The 21,595-nt window shown below is 42.3% G+C and overlaps 1 protein-coding gene across 3 annotated transcripts in view; it reads right to left on the minus strand.

Moving 5' to 3' along the window:
- The window catches only part of LOC137369079 (arrestin domain-containing protein 3-like), an 87,265-nt gene that overhangs the window by 50,101 nt on the left and 15,569 nt on the right, over nucleotides 1-21,595 (minus strand). For all 3 annotated transcript variants that reach the window (XR_010974865.1, XM_068029673.1, XM_068029674.1), the window contains exon 2: nucleotides 1,242-1,314. Coding sequence is in view for 2 of the 3 variants with exons in the window: in XM_068029673.1 (XP_067885774.1) it covers nucleotides 1,242-1,314 (73 nt within the window). In the remaining variant the exon portion in view is untranslated. The remainder of the gene's footprint in view (nucleotides 1-1,241; nucleotides 1,315-21,595) is intronic.

Genomic DNA, 21,595 nt, shown 5'->3' on the forward strand with positions numbered 1-21,595 from the left:
ATATTAAAACCAAGGCCCCATCTACACGTCAGATGGATTTTAAAGATTCCACAGAAACCAAGATAGCGTATGGTGAAAGAGCAACGTCGGCACATTTGCATGCCTTTATTGTTGGGAAGGTCAAAGGGGAGATATGACTGGGCAATACAGCTGTTTATCAAAATCAAGACAAAATTATATCTATGACTTCTGGCTCAATCTTAGCATACTCACCTCCCAGTCAGATGGATGTGCGTTCAAACCCCAATTATCACCCAGTGATTGAATAATATTGACAGCAGTTTCTCACAAATCACTGTCGCACCCAAGGAACACAATTTCAAGATGCAATTAAGGGTGCCAGAGCCCCATTATGTCAGGTGCACTGCACCTGTTGGCCACTGACAAGCAAACTTAGGAGGAAAATCCCCTAGATATAGACATATCTTCCAAAAAGTAGATAGAGTGCAGGAACCAACAGACCTAGGGGTGTATATGTACAAATCATTGAAGGTGGCAGAGCAGGTTGAGAGTGATTAAAAAGGCAGATGGTATCCTGGGCTTTATATAGTGTTCAAAAGAAAGGAGGTTACGACAAACATTTATAAAAGCACTGATCGGCCTCAACTGAAATATTGTGTCCAATTCTGGGCACCCCATTCAAGAAAGGATGTGAAGGCTTTAGAGAGGGTGCAAAATAGATTTACAAGAATGGGTCCAGGAATGAGGAACTTGAGCTACGCAAATAGAATGGAGAAGCTAGGGTTCTTTTCCCTCAAGAACAGAAGGTTGAGAGGCAACTTGATAGAGGTGTTCAAAATCATGAAAGGTCTAGCCAGAGTAGATACAGAGAAGCTTTTCCAATTGGCGGAAGGGTTGAGAACCAGAGACACAGACACTGAGGTGAATGGCAAAAGAACCAACAGTGACACGAGGAAAACTTATTTTCATCATTGAGTGGTTAGGATGTGGAATGTACTGCTTTAAAGTGTGGTTGAGGCAGATTCAATTCTGGCTTTCAAAACAGAATTGGACAAGCACTTGAAGAAAAAAAAATTTGCAGAGTTACGATGAAAGGGTGAACGGGGGCGTTGGGGAGATGGTGGCGGGAACTAGCAGAGTTGCTGGTGCCAGCATGGGCACAACAGGCCAAATAACCTCCTTCAGTTCTGTAGCCATTCCATAATTCTTATTGGATAGACAGGCCAGATGGATCAATCGAAAATGCATTATGATGTTCCATTGCTCTGTTACTAACTCACGTCTGTGGAAGCACAAGGCTGAATGGATACTCATGTCTGCCTGGAGGTAGAACGGTAATTTGTTCAGAACCATCTGGAAAAAGAAAGTCAATAGGTTAGTTATTTAGAAACATCAAAAAAGTCATATTATGAGCTGCACAGGGACCAATAGCGTGATTCTGGTGCAGAGCTGCTGGAACCTCTGCCCCTCAGCCATTAAGTGGTCTGCACACAACATTAAGTGACCATGCCGGAAATGCAAGGTCATCACATTTAAAGATTTTGTGCTGCTCCCAGAGGTGGGAGGCCATGTTATCAAATGTAAGTAGATATTAAAGGACTGCTGCTGACCTTAAAACTGTATCTTCATGTGGAGAAAAATGGCTGAAGCACAAGCTTTCTCCAAGGATTATTAGCGCTTGAAGGACAAGCAAAAGGAGGTACAATGAATGGTTACCTTACTTGAAGGAGTGGACTACCCAAGAGGAAAAGGGGAAAATATTTATTGTAGGTCTCACTAAAGACAGATTGCAAATGGCCACAAAGTGACTGAAGGGTGCTTCTCAAATACATTTGCAGCATTATTAGGCTTTGTCGTAATTTGACTAAATGCTGGGGAGTTTAAGGAGATAGGTTCTGCACACAAAGCAGCCACAAAGTGGCTAATGTGTCCACTATGCCCACTCAAAGCCACTGTTGTGAGGCAGGTACCATCTTGAGGTACACAACTTGTTGGGCATGGCAAGGGTGGGCTGCAAGCAGTCCACACACTGATAACTGGTAGCTCAGGGCAGGGAAAGGAAGTCATGGGAAATCTAATGGGTCTCAACATTGAAAGGGATTCCTGCACCTCTTGGAGAGGAGGTGTCTTTGGTGACCCAATTGTAAAATGTTGCTCATGATAAATGTCTGCTGCTGGAGTGGTCTAGCTTTGCTATAGAAGACACAGGTGAGAAGTTGCAGGACTCAAGCTTTTGAAGACTGATCAGTGTCAGGGGCATCACAGTGGTTAGCACTGCAGCCTCACAGCTCCAGCGACCCGGGTTCAATTCTGGGTATTGCCTGTGTGGAGTTTCCAAGTCCTCCCTGTGTCTGCGTGGGTTTCCTCCCACAAGCCAAAAGACTTGCAGGTCGATAGGTAAATTGGCCATTATAAATTGCCCCTAGTATAGGTAGGTAGTAGGGAAATATAGGGACAGGTGGGGATGTGGTAGGAATATGGGATGTGTAGGATTAGTATAAATGGGTGGTTGATGGTCGGCACAGACTCGGTGGGCCGAAGGGCCTGTTTCAGTGCTGTATCTCTAAACATAAACATAAACAGTGCACACCAGTAATTATTCGGTGCAATGGATGGCCAGCCAGGAAATTTCCACTCTTATGTCAGGCAGTGCAAAGTAGTCCAGAAACAATCTTTGTGGGGGTCATAGCGCATGATATTGAAGCAATGCAGACAGCCATGGTCTGTGTCACGAACATTGTGGTGGGACTCTCAGTACTGAAACCAGCACCGACAGCTCTGATGGAAAAGCTCAAACAGTTTCCATTCAGACACTGGGGTCCACCATCTCCACAAGTTTTCAGAGTTTATGTGAAAATATGGATAGGGGCTTTAGTATCATCATGGCCCTCCTACAGTCTACTCTCCTGCAGCTTAGCGCATCAGCTGAGGCTTTTGCAAGCTGCAGTGACGCCATGAGAGAGGCATATGCTGTCCTTTCTCTGGAGGACTGCATGCTTTCTCACCATGCCAACTCCTTAACCAAGGTCCATTCTGGTGCCAGGAAACCAGCTGGGCCAAAATACTCCAACAGGAGCTAAGATCCTGCAGTCTGCTGCCAGGCCCTCTCAGGCCCGAGCTTCTGAAGGTAAACAACCAAGGCCATCTTAAATGCCTTCATTGCATGTGCAGCATCCTTTCACCTCCTATGTTGTACCCAGTGTGGTATCACTGTGTAGAAGCACCAGAATAGGTAAAAGAGCATAAGTAGCTTGTACCAGGGTGATCCTTACTTTCTGGATTTGGCCGTGTCCATTATCAACAACACTTTTTTTTTTTAAATTGACTGCTCGTCATGCTGAGTTTGTTTGATGATTACCTGTTGATCAGGCAATGTGATTGACAGAAAAATCCATGCTGGTGAAAAAAGCAACAGGCACAAGGCCTTCATTTACATATATTAAAAGGCAGGAATGCTGAACGCCTAACAATTAACCAGAATCTAAACAGTAATGGGCACACTATGAGCAAGAACAGGTGGGTGAGACCGCAACCCACATTTCAGGGTCCTAAAGCTCATGGATTCAGCGGCCTGTTGAAAATTCTTCCTAAATGAGTCACAAGTTCAAATTAAAATGATTAATGTGTGTCCTGTTACAAGATAAAGTATTTTTTCTCAATCACATTGTTACGGCCATGTGGTAAGGGGTGTGGATGTTTCCCACTGTTCACCTCCCAACTGACCGCAATCATGCTTTGTTTAAAATTATTAGTTAACCCGAGTGTTTTACTTGCCAAATAAACAGGCAGTGACAGGTTTTCTTGTAGGTTTAAAACAGATTAACTATATATTGAACAATATTCATTCCTTGAGAATTGCTGAAAATAGAGACCTATTGTCGAAGTTTTTCGTCTTGCACTTAGCAGGACAACACGCAAGAGTAACCGGTTTAAGGGAAAACAACAACTTATATTGGATGAGAAGAGAGTGCTGATTGGTTGGCAAGTGAACTCGGATTAGTACGGAGAACGCACCAGTTTACGGTGACTGACAGTTAACTGCCAAGCTTTGTTTGAAATTTAAACCAGGAAGCTTGACTCAGATTGGTCAAGGCATTGCCCTGAGGAACGAACCAGCGAATGGCTGTCACTTAATTAGTTTCGCTGAAATAGGCACAATATGTGTACATATTCTGTCTGCAAAGAACAGGGCCCTGTGTATTAATTTATGTAGCTTCCAGTACGTGCAAATTTGCCATACGGACTAGCTTAAATTGGTTGCCAGCGTAATTCTTAGCACACTGGATTATTTTGCAGATGCTTTCCAATCGCAGAATCACATCTAATCTTTTGAGTTTGCAAGCACAGGCTGGTTGGGGATGGTCTGTACCTTGCCCATTGTGAATAGCAGAAGGGACATGCTGTTTCGATTCGCCAGTCTTTGGGACGTACGGTTTATACACCTTAGCATCACACTGGCATTGAAATTCATACATCACATTACTCATTTGTGAGATAGGCAGAACATCTTTTTGGCCTGACGGCAACATCCTGTTAGTGGTAAACAGCACATGTATTGCTACTGCATAGATACAGCGTAAAACAGCTAGCTTTACCTCTTGCTCAAATTTTTGGGATACGTTACCCTTCCTAATTTGAAGTAGACTGGGCATGTTTCAGTGTGATGCTAGCTATATAGGCCATATGTCTCAAAGAATGGCAGATCATATCGGGCAAGGTACAGGCCATACTCAACCAGCCCATGCTTGCAAAACTCAAAACACCGTTATGGCATGACCGTTCAAGAGAATGCCCCCAATTAAAAGATATGATTCTGACTGCAGTGGGAGCAACACACCGTCAATGCAGTACCGACGCTCCACAGGTTGCTTTCCCAAATCAAAGGAAGCACCAGCCGTTTTGAACAATCTAGTAACCCCCAAATGAGCTGAACCAAACCAGATATCTTTAGATAACAAATTAACTGTTTATTAGAAAAAAAAACTAAAAATCTTAAACATTAAGATAAACCAATAGCTAAAGACCATGGGTTGGATTTTAACTTAGGTGGATGGGAATTCGCTGACGTAAAAGTCAGTGGCAAACCTGCTTCCGCCTAGCCCAGGGATCGGTCCTGCATTTTATGGGTCCCTGGGCTTTGATTGTCCCGAGGCGGGACTTCCACCCACTTGAGGGAGGAAGTCCCACCTCAGTGAACTGCCAGCAAATCAGCGGGCCGGCAACTCTTAGTCCCAACAGCGGCACCGGGAGCGTTGGCCACTGCTGGGACTGCAGCCCAGCTGAAGACATGGAGCCAGGAGTGAAGGCAAGTTGGGCATACCTCACCGGGGGGGGGAATCAGTCGTGCACTGGTAGGCTAGGGTTGTCATTTGGAGGGAGGGGTACAGCCCTCAAATTGGGCACCCTGTACCTGACTGACGGCAGCTATCGCTGGGTCGCCTTTCACGTCCCCAGCGCACCCGCTTGCCACGGGTAAAGTAGCCGCGGAGGCGAGGGAGGGCCCTCAAGTGGCCGTGGTCACTTAAGGGCCTTGATTGGCCTCAGGCAGGCGGGCTATTTTCCTCCCCTGCCCAACCCCCGTAAAAGTTGGCAGGAGGCGGGAGCAGGATGGGAAGGTCTCACTGATCCTCCCGCTCAATTTTACGCTGCTCCCATGCCACCATCCCAAACACTGGGGCGGCGTAAAATTCAGCCCCTTATAACTTATTGAAAGAATCTAACTCCTACATTCACATACATATACCCAAACTGTCGGACATTTAGTGTTTAATTAGCTGCCCCAAAAAGAAATAGAAATAACAATAAAGTCTTTGCAGATTTACATTCCTGATGAAGTGGAATCTCCAAATGTGGAACAGTCCAACTTTGCAGTTGTCCAATGGCGGCAGTGGTGCAGTGGCTAGCACCGCAGCCTCACAGCTCCAGGGACCTGGGTTCAATTCTGGGTACTGCCTGTGCAGAGTTTGCAAGTTCTCCCGGTGACCGCGTGGGTTTTCGCCGGGTGCTCCGGTTTCTTCCCACCGCCAAAGACTTGCAGGTGATAGGTAAATTGGCCATTGTAAATTGCCCCTAGTGTGGGTAGGTGGTAGGGAATATGGGATTACTGTAGGATTAGTATAAATGGGTGCTTCTTGGTTGGCACAGACTCGGTGGGCCGAAGGGCCTGTTTCAGTGCTGTATCTCTTTATTAAAAAAAAAAGGGAAATTCTGTAGTCTGGTTCAGCAGTAGAAGTGTTACTCTTTTTTTCCAGTGATGAACACAGCAGAACAAACAAACAGCTATTATTTTTTAAAACAATTAATTTGGCTTGACTTTCAGAATTCTGAGGGGATAATAAATAGGGTTTGAAATAGACTGAGGGAGAGCTCTCCTATTTCCTTCACGTGCCAGTCTGTGTCTACAAAGCCAGTTTCAAAGTTAAATGGCAATATTCTATGTCCTTTTGTCCCTCTCTATGGTTGTATCCAGGCAACCAAGATGTACCTTCTGGTAACTTCTGAAGCTGGCTGCCTTAAGGATGTACTGATCGCTGGCAGCCTTAGAGGCACACTGTATATTTCCCGAGGAGAGAAAAAAAAAAAACAGGATCATGACAAGTGTCCAACATTAGATGTGATTCTGCGATTGGACAACATCTGCTAAATAATCTACAGTATGCTAAGAATCACGCTGACAACCAATTTAAGATTGTCAGTGGGGCTCGCAGTGTGGCACTTGTGCATATACTGAAAGCTACACATATTAATACACAGGGCCCTGTTTTTTGCAGACACAAAGAACATGTAAACACATTGCACCTTTTTCAGTGAAAAAAAATAAGTGACAGCCATTCGCTGGTTCATTCCTCAGGGCAATGCCTTGGCCAGAGACAAGCTGCCTGGTTGAAATTTCAATCAAAGCTTGATAGTTACCTTTCAGTCACCGTAAACTGGTGCATGCTCCATGGCAATGCCTTTACCCGAGTTCACTCGCCAACCAACAGCACTCTCTTCTCATGCAGTATAAGTTGTTGTTTTCCTTTACATTGGTTATACTTGCGTATTGTCCTGATGAGTGCAAGATGAAAAGCTTTGACAACATGTCTCTATTTTCAGCAATTCTTAAGTTCTGTACTACTAAATGACTATTAATATTCATTCCCCGAAATATTCGCAACACTACTCGTGCACGCATTCACTCTCACATGTACTCTCAAAAGATAGATAGATAGCAAAGGGTAAGGGTTCAAGGTATGATAGGTGTTCATGGCTTACAATAAACCTGAGTCCCGGATCCTGATCGACTTCATCTTAGGGTTCTTAAAAGAAGTGGCTAGTGAGAGATAGTTGATGCGTTAACTTTAATTTTCCAAAATTCCCTAGATTTGGGGAAGGTTCCGTTAGATTGGAAAAATAGCAAATGTAACTCCTTTTTTCAAAAAGGGAGACAGAAAGCTGGAAATGACAGGCCAGTTAGCTTAACATCTGACTTACGGAAAATGTTAGAAGCTATTATTAAAGATGTTATAGCAGGGCATTTAGAAAAATTCAAGATAACCAGGCAGAGTCAACATGGTTTTGTGAAAGAGAAATCATGTTTAACCAGTTCATTGGAGTGCTTTGAGGGCGTTACGTGTGCTATGGATAAAAGGGGAACCTGTGGATGTACTGTACTTCGATTTCCAGAAGGCATTTGATAAGGTGCCACATCAAAGGTTCTTGCAGAAAATAAAAGCTCATGGTGTAGTGGGTAACATGTTGGCATGGATAGAAGATTGGCTAGATAACAGGAAACAGAGTAGACATTAACGGGTCATTTTCTGGTTGGCAAGATGTAATGAGTGATATGCCACAGGGACCTGTGCTGGGGCCTCAACTTTTTATAATTAATATAAATGACTTGAATGAAGAGACTGAAGGTATGGTTGCTAAATTTGCTGAGGACACAAAGGTAGGTAGGAAAGTAACTTGTGAAGAGGACACAAGGCGGCTACAAAGGGATATGGATAGGTTACATGAGTGGGCAAAGACCTGACAAATGCAGTATAACGTAGGAAAGTGTGAAATTGTCCACTTTGGCAAGAAGAATAAAAAGGCATATCATCTAAATGGTGAGAGATTGAAGAACTCAGATACAGAGGGATCTGGGTGTCCTAGTGCATGAATCGCAAAAGGTTAGTATGCAGGTACAGCACATAATTAGGAAAGCTAATAGAATGTTATAGTTTATTGAGAGGGTACTTGAATACAAAAGTCAGAGGTTATGCTTCAGTTATACAGGGCATTGGTGAGACCACATATGGAGTACTGTGTACAGTAGTGGGCCTCCATATTTAAGGAAGGATGTAAATGCATTGGAGGCAGTACAGAGAAGGTTTACTAGACTAATACCTGGAATGGGTGGGCTGTCTTACGAGGAAAGATTGGACAGGCTAGGCTTGTATCTGCTGGAATTTAGAAGAGCAAGAGGTGACCTGATTGAAACTTATAAGATCCTGAGCAGTCCTGACAGGGTGGATGTGGAAAGGATGTTTCCCCTTGTGGGAGAATCTAGAACCAGGAGTCACTGTTTAACAATAAGGGATGCCCATTTAAGACAGAGATGAGGAGAAATTTTCTCTCTCAAAGGGTCGTGAGTCTTTGGAATTCTCTTTCTCAAAAGGCAGTGGAAGCAGAGTCTGAATATTTTTGAGGCAGAGATAGATAGACTCTTGATAAACAAGGGGGTGGGAGTTTATCGGGAGTAGGTGGAAATGTGGGAGTAAATCGTTCAGCCATGAACTTACTGAAAGGCGGAGCAGACTCGAAGGGCCAAGTGGCCTACACCTGCTCCTGCTCCTAATTCGTATGTTCGTATCTTCCAAGAAGAACAGTTTTGTTTAAAGACTGGGTTGTTTATAGTCTTAACGTATTGAGGTGTTGTAGATTTCTGGTGGTGGTCACTTTCAGTTCTCTGCTGCACCAAGTTGAAGTGCAGAATTAGCAGCAGGGCTCATTCCTTGTTTTGGCTGGGTCTTTCCACAGCCCCTTGCTGTACTGCTTTTCTGTGATATTGCAGTGATCTCTCCTCTCTCTCTACAGAGAGCTACCTTTTAAAGTAAAAAATCTCTCACATTAGCTTCTGCTCGGAGATGCATGGCCCTCTCCCCTATTGTCCCCACATAATGCAACAGGATGTGGAATCCATGGCCATCTATTAATGGCTGGATGAGTATAATCCATTTATCATGTGGCCATTTCACACCATCTTTGTTTCAGAAGAACACATTCAATTCAAGAATGCCTCTTGATGGTTTCAGGATGGGTGTAATTGAGACCTCTTAGCCTGGAATGTATCCTTTTGTCCTCAACAGACAGTGAGGCAATGTTCAACTACAGAGACCAGGTTGTCTGACCTTTGGCGGCCAACCTTTTCAGCATTGTCTACCTAAAAGTCAAGTCAATTGTAAAAAGTCCACCTTTAATAAAGTCCGAATCTTAAAAGCAGATTATGATACGTCTTTAGGAATATAGGACACTAGAACACAAGAGGTGTGGGTCATTCCGCCCATTGAGCATGCTCTGCCATTCAATACAATCATGGCTGATCATCCACTTCAATGCCTTTTTCTCAACACTATCCCATATTTGTCATCGGTATTTAGAAATCTGCTTTAACCATATTCAAAGACTGAGCTTCCACAGTCCTCTGGGATAGAGAATTACAAAGATTCACAACTCTGAGTAAAGAAATTTCTCCTCATCTTGGTCCTAAGTGGCTACCCCCTTATTTTGAAATTGTGTTCTAGTTCTGGACTCCCAACCAGGGGGAAACATTTTACCTGCATCTCCCTGGTCTATCCCTTTAAGCATTTTGTAGGTTTCAATGAAATCACCTCTCATTCTTCGAAACTCCAGAGTATACAGACCTAGTTTCCCCAATCTCTCTTCATAGGACAGTCCCGCCATCCCAGGAACAAGTCTGGTGAACCTTTGTTGCACTTCCTCTATTGCAATAATATCCTTCCTAAGGTAAGGGGACCAAAATTGCACACACTACTCCAGGTGGGGTCAAAACCAAGGTTCAATACAATTGAAGCAAGACTTTGCTACTCCTGTACTCAAATCCTCTTGTGATAATGGCTAACATACCATTAGCCTTCCTAAATGCCTGCTGCACCTACATGTTAGCTTTCAGTTGGCGAAGACACCCAGGTCCTTTTGTACATCTACACTTTCTAATCTCTTACCATTTAAGAAATACTCTGCACATCCATTCCTCCTGCCAAAGTGGATAACCTCACATTTTTCCACATTATATTCCATCTGCCATGTTCTTGCCCACTCACCAAGTCTGTCCAAGTCCCCTTGAAGCCACTTTGGCTCTTCCTCAACACACATTCCTACCTAGTAATGGGTCATCCGCAAACTTGTAAATATTACATTTGGTCCCCACATCAAAATATATATCAATGATTCAGAACAGCTGGGGCCCTAGTACAAATCCTTGCGGTACCCCACGAGTCACAGCCTACCAGTTTTCTGCCTGAACAATCCTTAATCCATGCCAGTATATTACCTCCTATCCCACGTGCTTTAATTTTGCTAACCAACCTCCTGTTGGGTCTTTATCAAATGCCTTCTGAAAATCCAAGTAGACTACGTCCGACTTCCCTTTATCAATTCTGTTTGAAACGTCCTCAAAAAACTCCAACAGGTTAGTCAAACATGATTTCCCATTTATAAATCCATGTTGACCATGCCCAATCAGATCATTATTATTCAAGCATCCATCTATCACATCTTTTAGAATAGATTCTAACACTTTTCCTACCACTGATGTCAAGCCAACAGGTCTATAGTTCCCCGTTTTCTCTTTCCCTCCTTCTTAAACAGTGGGATGACATTTGCTACCTTCCAATCTGCAGGAACCATTCCAGAATCTACAAAAATTTGTAAGATGATCACCAATGCATCCACCATCTCCATAGCTACCTTTTTCAACACTCTGGGATGTAGACTATCAGACCTAGGGACTTATCAACCTTCAGCCCCATTCGTTTCTCCAATACAACCTTCTTATTAATACTAATTTCCATCAATTCCTCATTCTCCCTAGTCCCTTGGATCTCTAATTATTGGACATTTCTTGTATCATCCTCAGTGAAGAGAGACACAAAGCAATCATTTAGCTTCTCTGCCATTTTCCTATTCCCCAATATAAATTCTCCAGACTCTGCCTGTAGTGGACCCACCTTTGTCTTTATCAAACGTTTCTTTTTTACCTCTAGAAGCTTTTACAGACCAATTTTAATGTTTTTTTCTAGTTTACATTCATATTCTATGCATCCTTTCTTCGTCAGTTTCTTGTTCCTCCTTTGCTGTATTCTAAAATCCTCCCTATCCTCAGGTTTAGGCTTGGAGGGCCAAATGGCCTGTTCCTGTGCTGTACTGTTCTTTGTTCTTTGTTCTATTTCTGGCAACTTTATAGGCCTTTTCTTTTAATCTTATACAATCCTTCGCTTCCTTTGTTAGTTACAGTTGACTTTTCTTTTGTGGTTTTTGTGCCTTGAAGGAATATATAGTTGCTGTAAAATATGGAATTCTTCAAAGACTATCCATTGTCTATATACTGTCATACCTTTTAACGTATTTTCCCAATCCACCTCAACCAATTTGCCCCTCATACCTTCATAATTTCCTTTGTTCAAATTTCACACCCTGGCTTCAGATTGAACTACCTCACTTTCAAACATAATGTAAAATTCTATCATGTTATGGTCACTCATCCCTAAAGGCTCTTGTACAAGTTTATTAATTAGCCCTTTCTCATTACATAAAACTAGATCTAAAATAGCCTGTTCGAGTCAGTTGCTCAACATACTGCTTGAGAAAAACAACCCCAACGCACTCCAGAAACTAGTCCTCCACACCATTAGTACTCAGTAGGTTTACCCAGTCTATAGGCAGATTGAAGTCACCCATGATTACCGCATTACCCATGCTGTATGCTTCTCTAATCTCCTGATTAATGCCATGCCCCACACTACAACCACTGCTCGGTGGCCTATAAACAAGCCCTACCAATGTTTGCTGCTCCTTGCTGTTTCTTAGCTCCATCCAAACAGATTCCACATTTTGTTCTTCTGAGATCCTCCCTTACTAATGTACTGATCCCATCCCTTATCAGCGCAACACCACCTCCTTTTCCTTTTTGCCTGTCCTTCCTAAATGTCAAATATCCTTGAATATTCAGTTCCCAGTCTTGGTCACTCTGTAGCCACATTTCTGTTATGGCAATTAGATCACACCCATTTACCTCTATTTGGGCCTTTAAGTCATCTACCTTGTTGTGAATGCTGTTGCATTCAGCTAGAGTGCCCTTAACCTCGTCTTCTTCACATTCTGCATTCTCAGCCTAGTTGATGCTCGCCTTTGTTTCGCCTGCCTTCTAATGTCACATACTACTTTTCTACCTCCTGTTACCAGCTTTACTTCCTTCCAATTTGAACTACCATCCCCGACAAGCTAGTTTAAACTCTTCAACAGCACTAGCAAATTTCCCCGCGAGGATCGTCCATCTTGTACCTGCCCCAGAACCGGGCCCAATGCCTCAGAAATCTGATGCCCTCGCTCCTACACCAATTCTCCAGCCACATGTTCAATCAATCCTCCTATTCCTCTGCTCACTAGCACATGGCACTAGGAGTAATCCTGAGATTACTGCTCTTGAAGTCCTGCTTTTTAATTTCCTTCCTAACTCCCTAAAATCTGCTTTCAGGACCTCATCCCTCTTCCTACCTATGTCATTGGTATCAATGTGGACCACGACCTCTGGCCTGTTCACCCTCCCTCAGAAGGATGTCCTGCAGCCGCTGCAAGACATCCTTGACCCTGGCACGAGGGAGGTAACACACCATCCTGGAGGCATGTTTACTGCCGCAGAAACGCCTGTTTGATCCCCTATCAAATCCCATATCACTATTGCTCGTCCACTCTTCTTCCTGCCCTCCTGTGCAGCTGAGCCACCCGTGGTGCCACGGAACTGGCTCTGGCTGCACTCCCCTGAAGAATGATTGCCCTCACCAATATCCAAAATGGAAAACCGATTAGCAAGGAAGATAGACTCCGGGACGTCTTCACTGCCTGCCTGGTGGTCACCCATTCCCTCTCTGTCTGCATGCTCCTAACCTCCCTAAATGTCCTATCCACGTTGTCCTCCACCTCACGGGCACACAACAGTGACTCCAGCCGTTCGAGTTCCGAAACCCGGAGCTCAAGCTTTTGCAGCTGGTGACACTTCCTGCAGGTGTGTTTGTCTAGGACACATGGTGTGTCCATGACTTTACACATACCGCAGGATGTAGAGTCTACTTGGCCAAGCTGATCTGCCATACCGTACCTTTAAAAACTATGTATTAAAATTAGAATAACTTACCAATTACTTACCAATCAGCTTCTTTCCCTGTACGGAAGTAAGAGCCAGCTACTGGAGGCTGAAAAAAGGTAGAAAAAGGAAAGGAGCGCCTCACTCACTGAACTCCCACTTTGCACTCTGTGCACTCAAAGCAGCTCTCAGCATAAACGAAGCAGCAATGAGGAAGCCCTGTTTTTATACTTCCTGAAAAACAACTGATTCAAGCTTCTGAAAATCAGTTTATGTCAACTACCTAAATAACTAGCTGCAGCTGCTCCCAGGGAGCTTGCACACCCATGTTTTAAGGCTGGAATAAAACTTAACTTCTCTTAACATAAGGAATAATTTTAGTTAACTACTAAATTGAGAACAAAACTAGACTTTAGATAGAAATTAACCCTTAAAATTCCTTCTCACCGGACTTACCAGACTCAGCAGCTCTCAATGCATGTCTTTACTGGCCATGAAAACATTAATAGGTCTTACACAGCCATAATGTTCTTGCAAAGAATGAAGTTCTAGACTATTCACTTCGATAGTCGAGGGAATGAGACAATATAGAACAGGAAGTGAAACTATAATGATCTACCTGACACAAGAGCAAGTTCTGCTTTAATTCATGGCAATACTCAGCATAAACAGCGGTATTCTGCCAGCACAATTCATTTTATATGTAGCAGACCTAATGACACGTCATAAGTAATTTTTACACTTATTTTAATCAGAGGTGCTGAAACAATATGGATAGACTGCAGTAATCAAATAAAATTACATAATCTGTAGTTTACTAGAGGAGTTTGCTGTTTTAAAAATGACACTAGGAGTTTCTACTCAAATTACACAAGATCCCCATGATATTTCACTGGTGTAAAGTGAACTGTTTCCCTCACCACTTCCATTAGTGAGGTGGGTCATATAAATATGGACTATCATAATTACAAGCAAATGACAAAAGAATCTGTCATATAATGTATATTTTATGTTTTGCACTTTAGCAACCCTGAGCACAATGGATGGCTGCGAGTCACTGGCACTCAGCGTTGCTTTAGGTAATGGCAAGAGAATCTTAAAGTTCAACAGCTGGAAAACATATGTAAGCATCATAGGGTGATCAGATTCATAGACAATGGCATTTTTTTGAAAAAACACTTTTAAGCAATGCAATTTCATTGGCTAACAGAGGCTCCTGGCCATGCTACATTATGGTAGGTCTTTAAGACTTGCCACAGACTATCTCCAACTCTGTCTAGCTGGAGAGCCCGCTTAAAAAAAATTAGGCGGAAACCTTGTTGTGGGCACAACTCCAACCCCCCTGTAGTTACACTGCATTTTTACAAAGGTTTGCCAGAGGTAATAATCAGGAAACTGGTTTAAAAAGCATAGGTGATGTTTATTTCTATAATTAGGCTGTTAACAATTTCCTCCTCTTGGTTCCTGGCAACGAGCCTTTGTTATCCCAGTGAGAAATGTTGAACGTACAGGAAGGCTGATTGTCTGCAGCTACTAGACGATCTCCAATGCTGATTGAAGTAGTCTTGCCAGAAGCCACAAGATCATAAAAGGATATTGATGGGCATAAAAGGTTTTTTTTTTTTTTTTTTTTAAATCACCAAATTCTTGCATTAGCTTTCAATTTACTGACTAACCTTTTCAATGCTGCCTAGCTGAGTTCAAGCAAAGACACAACGTTCTAAAATGTGATTATACTGAAGACGAAGAATGAATTCAATGCGAAATATAGGCCTTTTCCATTCACAGATGAAAGATCATGGGCTGCACTGCCGAGTTTGAGATTTGTTCCCCATAAGGAGTGCTCCCTGCACGTGTCACATCTTGAGAAATCTCGGTCATGCAGTTGACAAAATACCTCGGTTATTGACTTAGGCTACCTGTGCTTGAGCAGTTGTATGCACAGTGCTACGACACCCTACCTCAGTCCTGTGCTTGCCCTAGGTCAGCACTTTAGGCTGCGCTCTACCCTGACTAATAAATGATTTTGGGCTTGGATATGAATTCAGTGCAAGCTGCGACAAATTTCTCAAGGCTTGCTGACATTATTTGAGAGTGTGTAAATGCATATTGCTCAAGGTTTGCAGACATCAATTATGACTCTGTGCAAGCTCATACACATCAGTCCTATCACACAGATTTTGCACCCTCAGGTATCACAAACTGACAATTCTCAGCCAGCAGGGTGTTTACCATTCTCCTGGAAAGCCTTATGACTCAACTGGCAGAAGGTGCAGAGGCAGAAAAAAAAAAAAAATTATCCCAGGACACAGCATCGTCGTTAAACAGAAGGGTCAAACTTTCCCCAGCAGTTACATTTCTCAATTGCATTTAATGTTTTAAAAATTAGAGAAAAAACACAAGAACTTTGAACCATATTCAATGCTTCTCTCCAAACTCGTTGTTTGAAGAACTCTCACCTGAAATTGCTCAGGTTGCAACCCCTCCCAAAAAGAAATAGAAGAATATATAAATACATGCGGCCAGCAAGAATAAATTGGCAGTATAAATTGTTTTTTTTTTTTAAATTCATCTTTCTGCAGGGAGGTCTAAGTTGCTACCCTCAAGGTGGCGATCCCAAAGCTGGAATACCTTTTCTTTCTCACCGTTCTGGTCGATGTGGTAAACCCCTCAACAGCCCAAGAATACAGCACTGGGCGTCCCGCCCTCAGCTCGTACCCTCCCCATCAGTGACTTTGGGGAGGAGGAATCTCAGGCATATGTCTGGGATCTGTCATATTCAGCTCTTGGTAGAGTTTGTGGACTTTCCACTAGATTCTGCACCCACCCCTTGCCCAGAGTTACAATGAGACTCCCAGGAACAGCTGAACAATTCCTGGGTCTCAAATCTTTATAAATGCTAATATATATTATCAAAAGCCAATGCGAGTCTATTGCTGGTCATTACCACCTTCTAAAAAGGCCAATTAAGGGGATCACCTGCAAAACTGCGCACCTTAGGGCTCCCAATGGAAATTGTATATAAGGGATAATCTCAAGAGCCCATACTACCATTGGGAGGGTGCCCTGCTAGTATTGTGCATCAGAAGTTCATGCATATGCTGCCCCTGATTGTGACCATTTCTAAACTCAAAATTACTTCTCTAATGGCAAATACAAACTGGTGTTAGACCAGCAAAGGAGTAGGAGATTTTCCAGCCTCAACACAGCTATTGCACACAGCTTTATATCACACCATGGCTGCAACAGTCATTCCCAGTTTTGTCACTATGGAGGAAAATGGAAGATCTGAAGCACAGAAAATATACCAGGTACATAAACTTATACAAAGCAGCAGGTCAATCACAACTGAGTCAGTCACCTGGGATGAGGGAGGTGCTGTGCCCGAGGAACCTCAAGTATCAGTGAGGCATCACTAACTTGTGCCATCTGGTCCCATAAGATAGCTTGTTAAAAGTGCAAAAGCATATAAAAAGTTAGGATGGCCATCAGGTGCTATCTTGGGATATAGCAGTAGAATCTATACTGTTACGACTGAGGCAGGAGGAGTGCACTGTTAATTCAGTCCCACTACTCCACAGGTCACAGCATAATCAATAGATTTTCCCACTTACCCAAACAGCTAATTAGATACTCTATTTGTCACCAGAATAAATAGAGCACAACAACCAGGTTTCTTCAATAAACAAAATTATCCGTTACTTATAAATCAAGTCTTAACCAATAATGAAGTAAATATATACGCGAATTGAAAAATTAAAACCCCATATTATCCTAGCCCTCATGCACATACATCCAAAAATTGGTTAACCAGGAAAAACAAGGAATTTTTGTTTACAACTGTTCCAAAGAAATAGAAGGAAAGACAACTTATACTGAATATGGAAGTCCTTTGGGCTGGCGAGGTGTCCCAAAGTCGAATAGTTGGCTGCCATTAGGAATTTTTCCAGACGAGGTTGATGAACAGTCTGTTTGGGTAGGTGTTCAAAGAAGTTCAACTGCAGAAGGATTCACATAGGTCTTCCATCTGGTGTGCAGCAATGGAGATGTCAGTTCTCACACAAATTCAATATAAAGTTCATTTGAAGATACAAGGTTTCTGCAAATATTCAGGGTTTCTTCAAAAATGCAGGAGGCAACAGCACCATGTCATATAGGCTTTTGCTTTTCAAAAGCAGGGATTCTTTAAAGAGTAATAGTTGACTTGTTTTTCTTCTGATCTCCTGGCAGGTCCATATACAGATACCAACTGCCTGCCTTTAGTCCAAAAGACAGCATCTTTTAAATAGTTCAAAGTGAAACTAAACTTTTTCCAAGTATGTCTCATGCTAATCATAAATTCTCTCTTGTCACAACAAAGACTAGCTCTTAAGTCAAACCTCTTGTGGTGTTTCCTTGAAATCACCTGCTTTCCAGTATTTGTTTCCTGGTCAAAATCAGGAACTTCTTGTTGACCTTCCTTTTTTTTTAAAAAAAAAAAATCTATAAAGTTCAGCAATCTCCAGATGCTTCAATGTCCATGAAATCCTTTTGTAGTTTTTCAAAGTATAGATTCCCAAGTTTTAACATAAAAATGGAAATTCCATAACAATACCAATAAAGTTTGTGGGGGATTGTCTTCCTCATCACACTATGTGTGCAGGCAGTCTAACAACCTCCATTGCTATTGAAGGACAGATAAGGTCACCATTTTCTCAACATGTTTGCTGCAAGCTCCTTCCATATATTTACAGCAGCAATCTCAAGAGTTAGCTTGCTTTCCATGTACTGGTCCAATAAGAGAGGGAGGTGAAGCTTATGTCACCACACAGCCAACGACATGTAATTCATGAGGCCTCCATTAACAGCAGAGATATATTACATACATACATGTTGCACAGAGTACACAGTACATTGATTGTACACAAAGGCATTCATGCAGCTATCTCCAATACGCTTTGGCATTCCTAAACAGATTTCAATTTAAATTTCAACGTGCAACAGAGTGTAAGATGATCATTTTCAGGCAGGAGTGAACCATGGATTCATTGAGCTGATCCATTCTAATTTTTCTTGGAATCATCCACATGCATTTCTAGTTGAATAACCCTGAAACCTATTTTCTGACAGGAACTTGCCTTGTGCCTTTTTGAGTCCTCTAATAGTTTCTTGTTCCAGCAGCTTTCCAGGTTGTCTGTTCCATATGCTTATCACCCTTTTATGGAACAGAAGGTCTGAATTTCCCATTTTTCTTATTCTTAATTGATAGACGTGATCCTTGTTCTCGAATTTAGGGGGTAATTGCAACCTGGCGTGAAACAGATGGATCAGATCCCATCGTGGAAAGTAAAATCAGGCTGGGTTTAAAATGGGTGGCCGATCAGATCCAGTCAGTTCCCCACTGGGCAAGTTAATTGTGTGGAATATAAACCTTATTTGCATCCAAATTCTCCAAAAACCCCACAATCTTGAATATTTCCATCAAGACCATACAGTCTTCTTTCAGGAAATAAAAGTCCCAGAATAGCCAACTTATCTTCAGAGCTCTGACTCCCTACTGCTGGAGTAAATCTAGTAAACCAGCATGCAGTGCTCCAAATGCAGTACAGAAGTATCCTTATGAACATATCAGTTACACATAACTATATTTCCTAACATTTTATTCATGTTTCTCAAATGTCTGCAAACAGTTTGAGCGAGTTGTCCAAAAAAGAACTTCAAGGTTGTAGTGCATTATACAGCACTGTGCCAAATACTCTTGAAATCTAGGTACACAACATTCACTCTTACCCCTTGTCACTTAGGGGAGGTAGTGGCATAGTGGTAATGTCACTGGACTAGTAATGCAGAGCCCAGGCTAATGCTTAGGGAGCATGGGGCCGAATCCTATCATGGCAGATGGTGAAATTTGAATTCCATTAATAAAAAAAGTCTGGAATTAAAAGCTAGTCTAATGGTGACCATGCAACCATTGTCAATTGTTGTAAAATCCCATCTGTTTCACTAATGTCCTTTAGGGAAGGAAATCTGCCATCCTTACCTGGTTTGGCCTACATGTGATCCTAAACCCACAGCAATATGGTTGACTCTTAAATGCCCTCTGAAATGGCCAGCAAGCCACTCAGCTCCAGAGCAATTAGGGATGGGCAATAAATGCTAGTCAGCGATGCCCCCACCCCACAAATGAATAAAAAACTCTTCAAAGAACTTAATAAATTGGTTATGCATATTGTTACAACCAGGTGAGAAAGGTGTCTAGGGGTCTGTTACTATCTTCATCTGGTCTTATTGTAAGAGGGTTCAATTTTAAACACACTGTATTTTGGGCTCCCCTTTTTGTGAATCCTTGTTCACAACTTTCCAATTATAAGGCAAAGAAATGAGCACAAACAGGCTTTGGTTTAAAGAAGAAAGATGAAATTTATTAAACGTTAAACTTAAACTCTAATCCGGTTAATGCCTACTGATATGATGTGCCCACCCTAACATGCATATGTGATACACCAATGCAAATAGGGACAGAATGGAGCAGAAGAAAAGTGGAACAGTTTGAGGCAATATCTTGTTACTGTTTCTCAAGCTCACTGTAGTTTTTGATTAAAGAAATGGTCTTGTGTTCCACTGGGGACCAGTATTCTTCATCAACCTTGTTCACGTAGGAGATTTTTCTCTGAGTTTATGTGTCTTCACAAAATTCAGTTCTGTGGGGAAGAGATGGAGGCAGGCAGACAGGAGAGGAGGTAATTCTTGCTTCAGTTCCAGGAGAGATCTTCACTCCATGAGCACACAGCTTTGTCTGAGTTCAAATCCTTTGTTGGAAGTTCAAATTCATGTGACTAAAACTGGTTTGACCACTTCTTCTGTGCATTGGGAAGCAAAGACTGGGTCCCCATTGTTCCAACACTGCTAGTACTATACAAATGTCCTTCCTGTCAGGGGCTTGCAATTTTAAGTTTTAATGTTCATGTGGCAAAATAATGTGCGTCTCAGTCTTGGCAGGTGGGGTTTTTTTTCTTAAAATCATGCTGCCTATAACCCTACATTTCAAGATAATCCCTTACCATATTATTCATTATAACCTAAAAAAAAAAAGCACACAACTGATACAAGGCCTACAGATGGATACTTAGATGCCTAGTTACCAGTCAACCTGCAACCTTTGAATAATACAAGTCATGTTTGTTACTTTACAACCCTCTAGGATATGGCTCAAATCCAATGAACTATTGAAAATACTTGAAAGGGAATTCATAATCTTTTGAGTCCTTTCAAAACAAGTATAGAACCCATCAGATCCTGGGTCATTCAACTTATGCAAATTTTCAAATAAATCCTACCTTGTGATCTTAAATGCGTTTATTCTACACTCATCCTTAAATAATTTCCTCAATTCTGGCAGTTAACCTATTTCATTTGTGAGTCTGATGAAAAGTGGTGGGTTTTTTTTTTTTTAATTTCAGCAACTCCTGTCCTTTCTCACCACCTCCCTATTGTTATTTTTATTGCCTCTTGTCTCTATGCCATTTACATGCTTTTGACATATCGGATGAAAGTTTTGCCACATCCTGAAAGTTTACAGCTATATTTTCATTGTTTTCTTGGTATTTTTTATTCCTTTACAGACCACATTATCTTGTTTCTTAATATCTCTTATTCCTTTATTTTATTTATTTAGAGATACAGAACTGAAACAGGCCCTTCGGCCCACCGAGTCTGTGCCGACCAACAGCCACCCATTTATACTCATCCTACATTAATCCCATATTACCTACCACATCCCCACCATTCTCCTACCACCTACCTACACTAGGGGCAATTTACAATGGCCAATTTACCTATCAACCTGCAAGTCTTTGGCTGTGGGAGGAAACCGGAGCACCCGGCGGAAATCCACGCGGTCACAGGGAGAACTTGCAAACTCCGCACAGGTAGTACCCAGAACTGAACCCGGGTCACTTGAGCTGTGAGGCTGCGGTGCTAACCACTGCATCGCCCAAATATAGACAATCCTATCTTGTTCCTTTCCTGAATATTTGAAAATGTTGCTCACTTTCCCCTCCTTCCTGGTGCCTTCCAAAACTCTCAGTATCCACACACATCTTATTCCAGGAATGAATTAGTTTTAGAGAGGAGACAGAGAGACAGAGAGACAGAGAGACAGACACACACAGAGACAGACACAGAGACACAGAGACAGACACAGAGACACAGAGACAGACACAGAGACACAGAGACAGACACAGAGACACAGAGACAGACACAGAGACACAGAGACAGACACAGAGACACAGAGACAGACACAGAGACACA

The sequence above is a fragment of the Heterodontus francisci genome, chromosome 4 (assembly GCF_036365525.1).
Source record: "Heterodontus francisci isolate sHetFra1 chromosome 4, sHetFra1.hap1, whole genome shotgun sequence".
Taxonomy (NCBI): Eukaryota; Metazoa; Chordata; class Chondrichthyes; order Heterodontiformes; family Heterodontidae; genus Heterodontus; species Heterodontus francisci.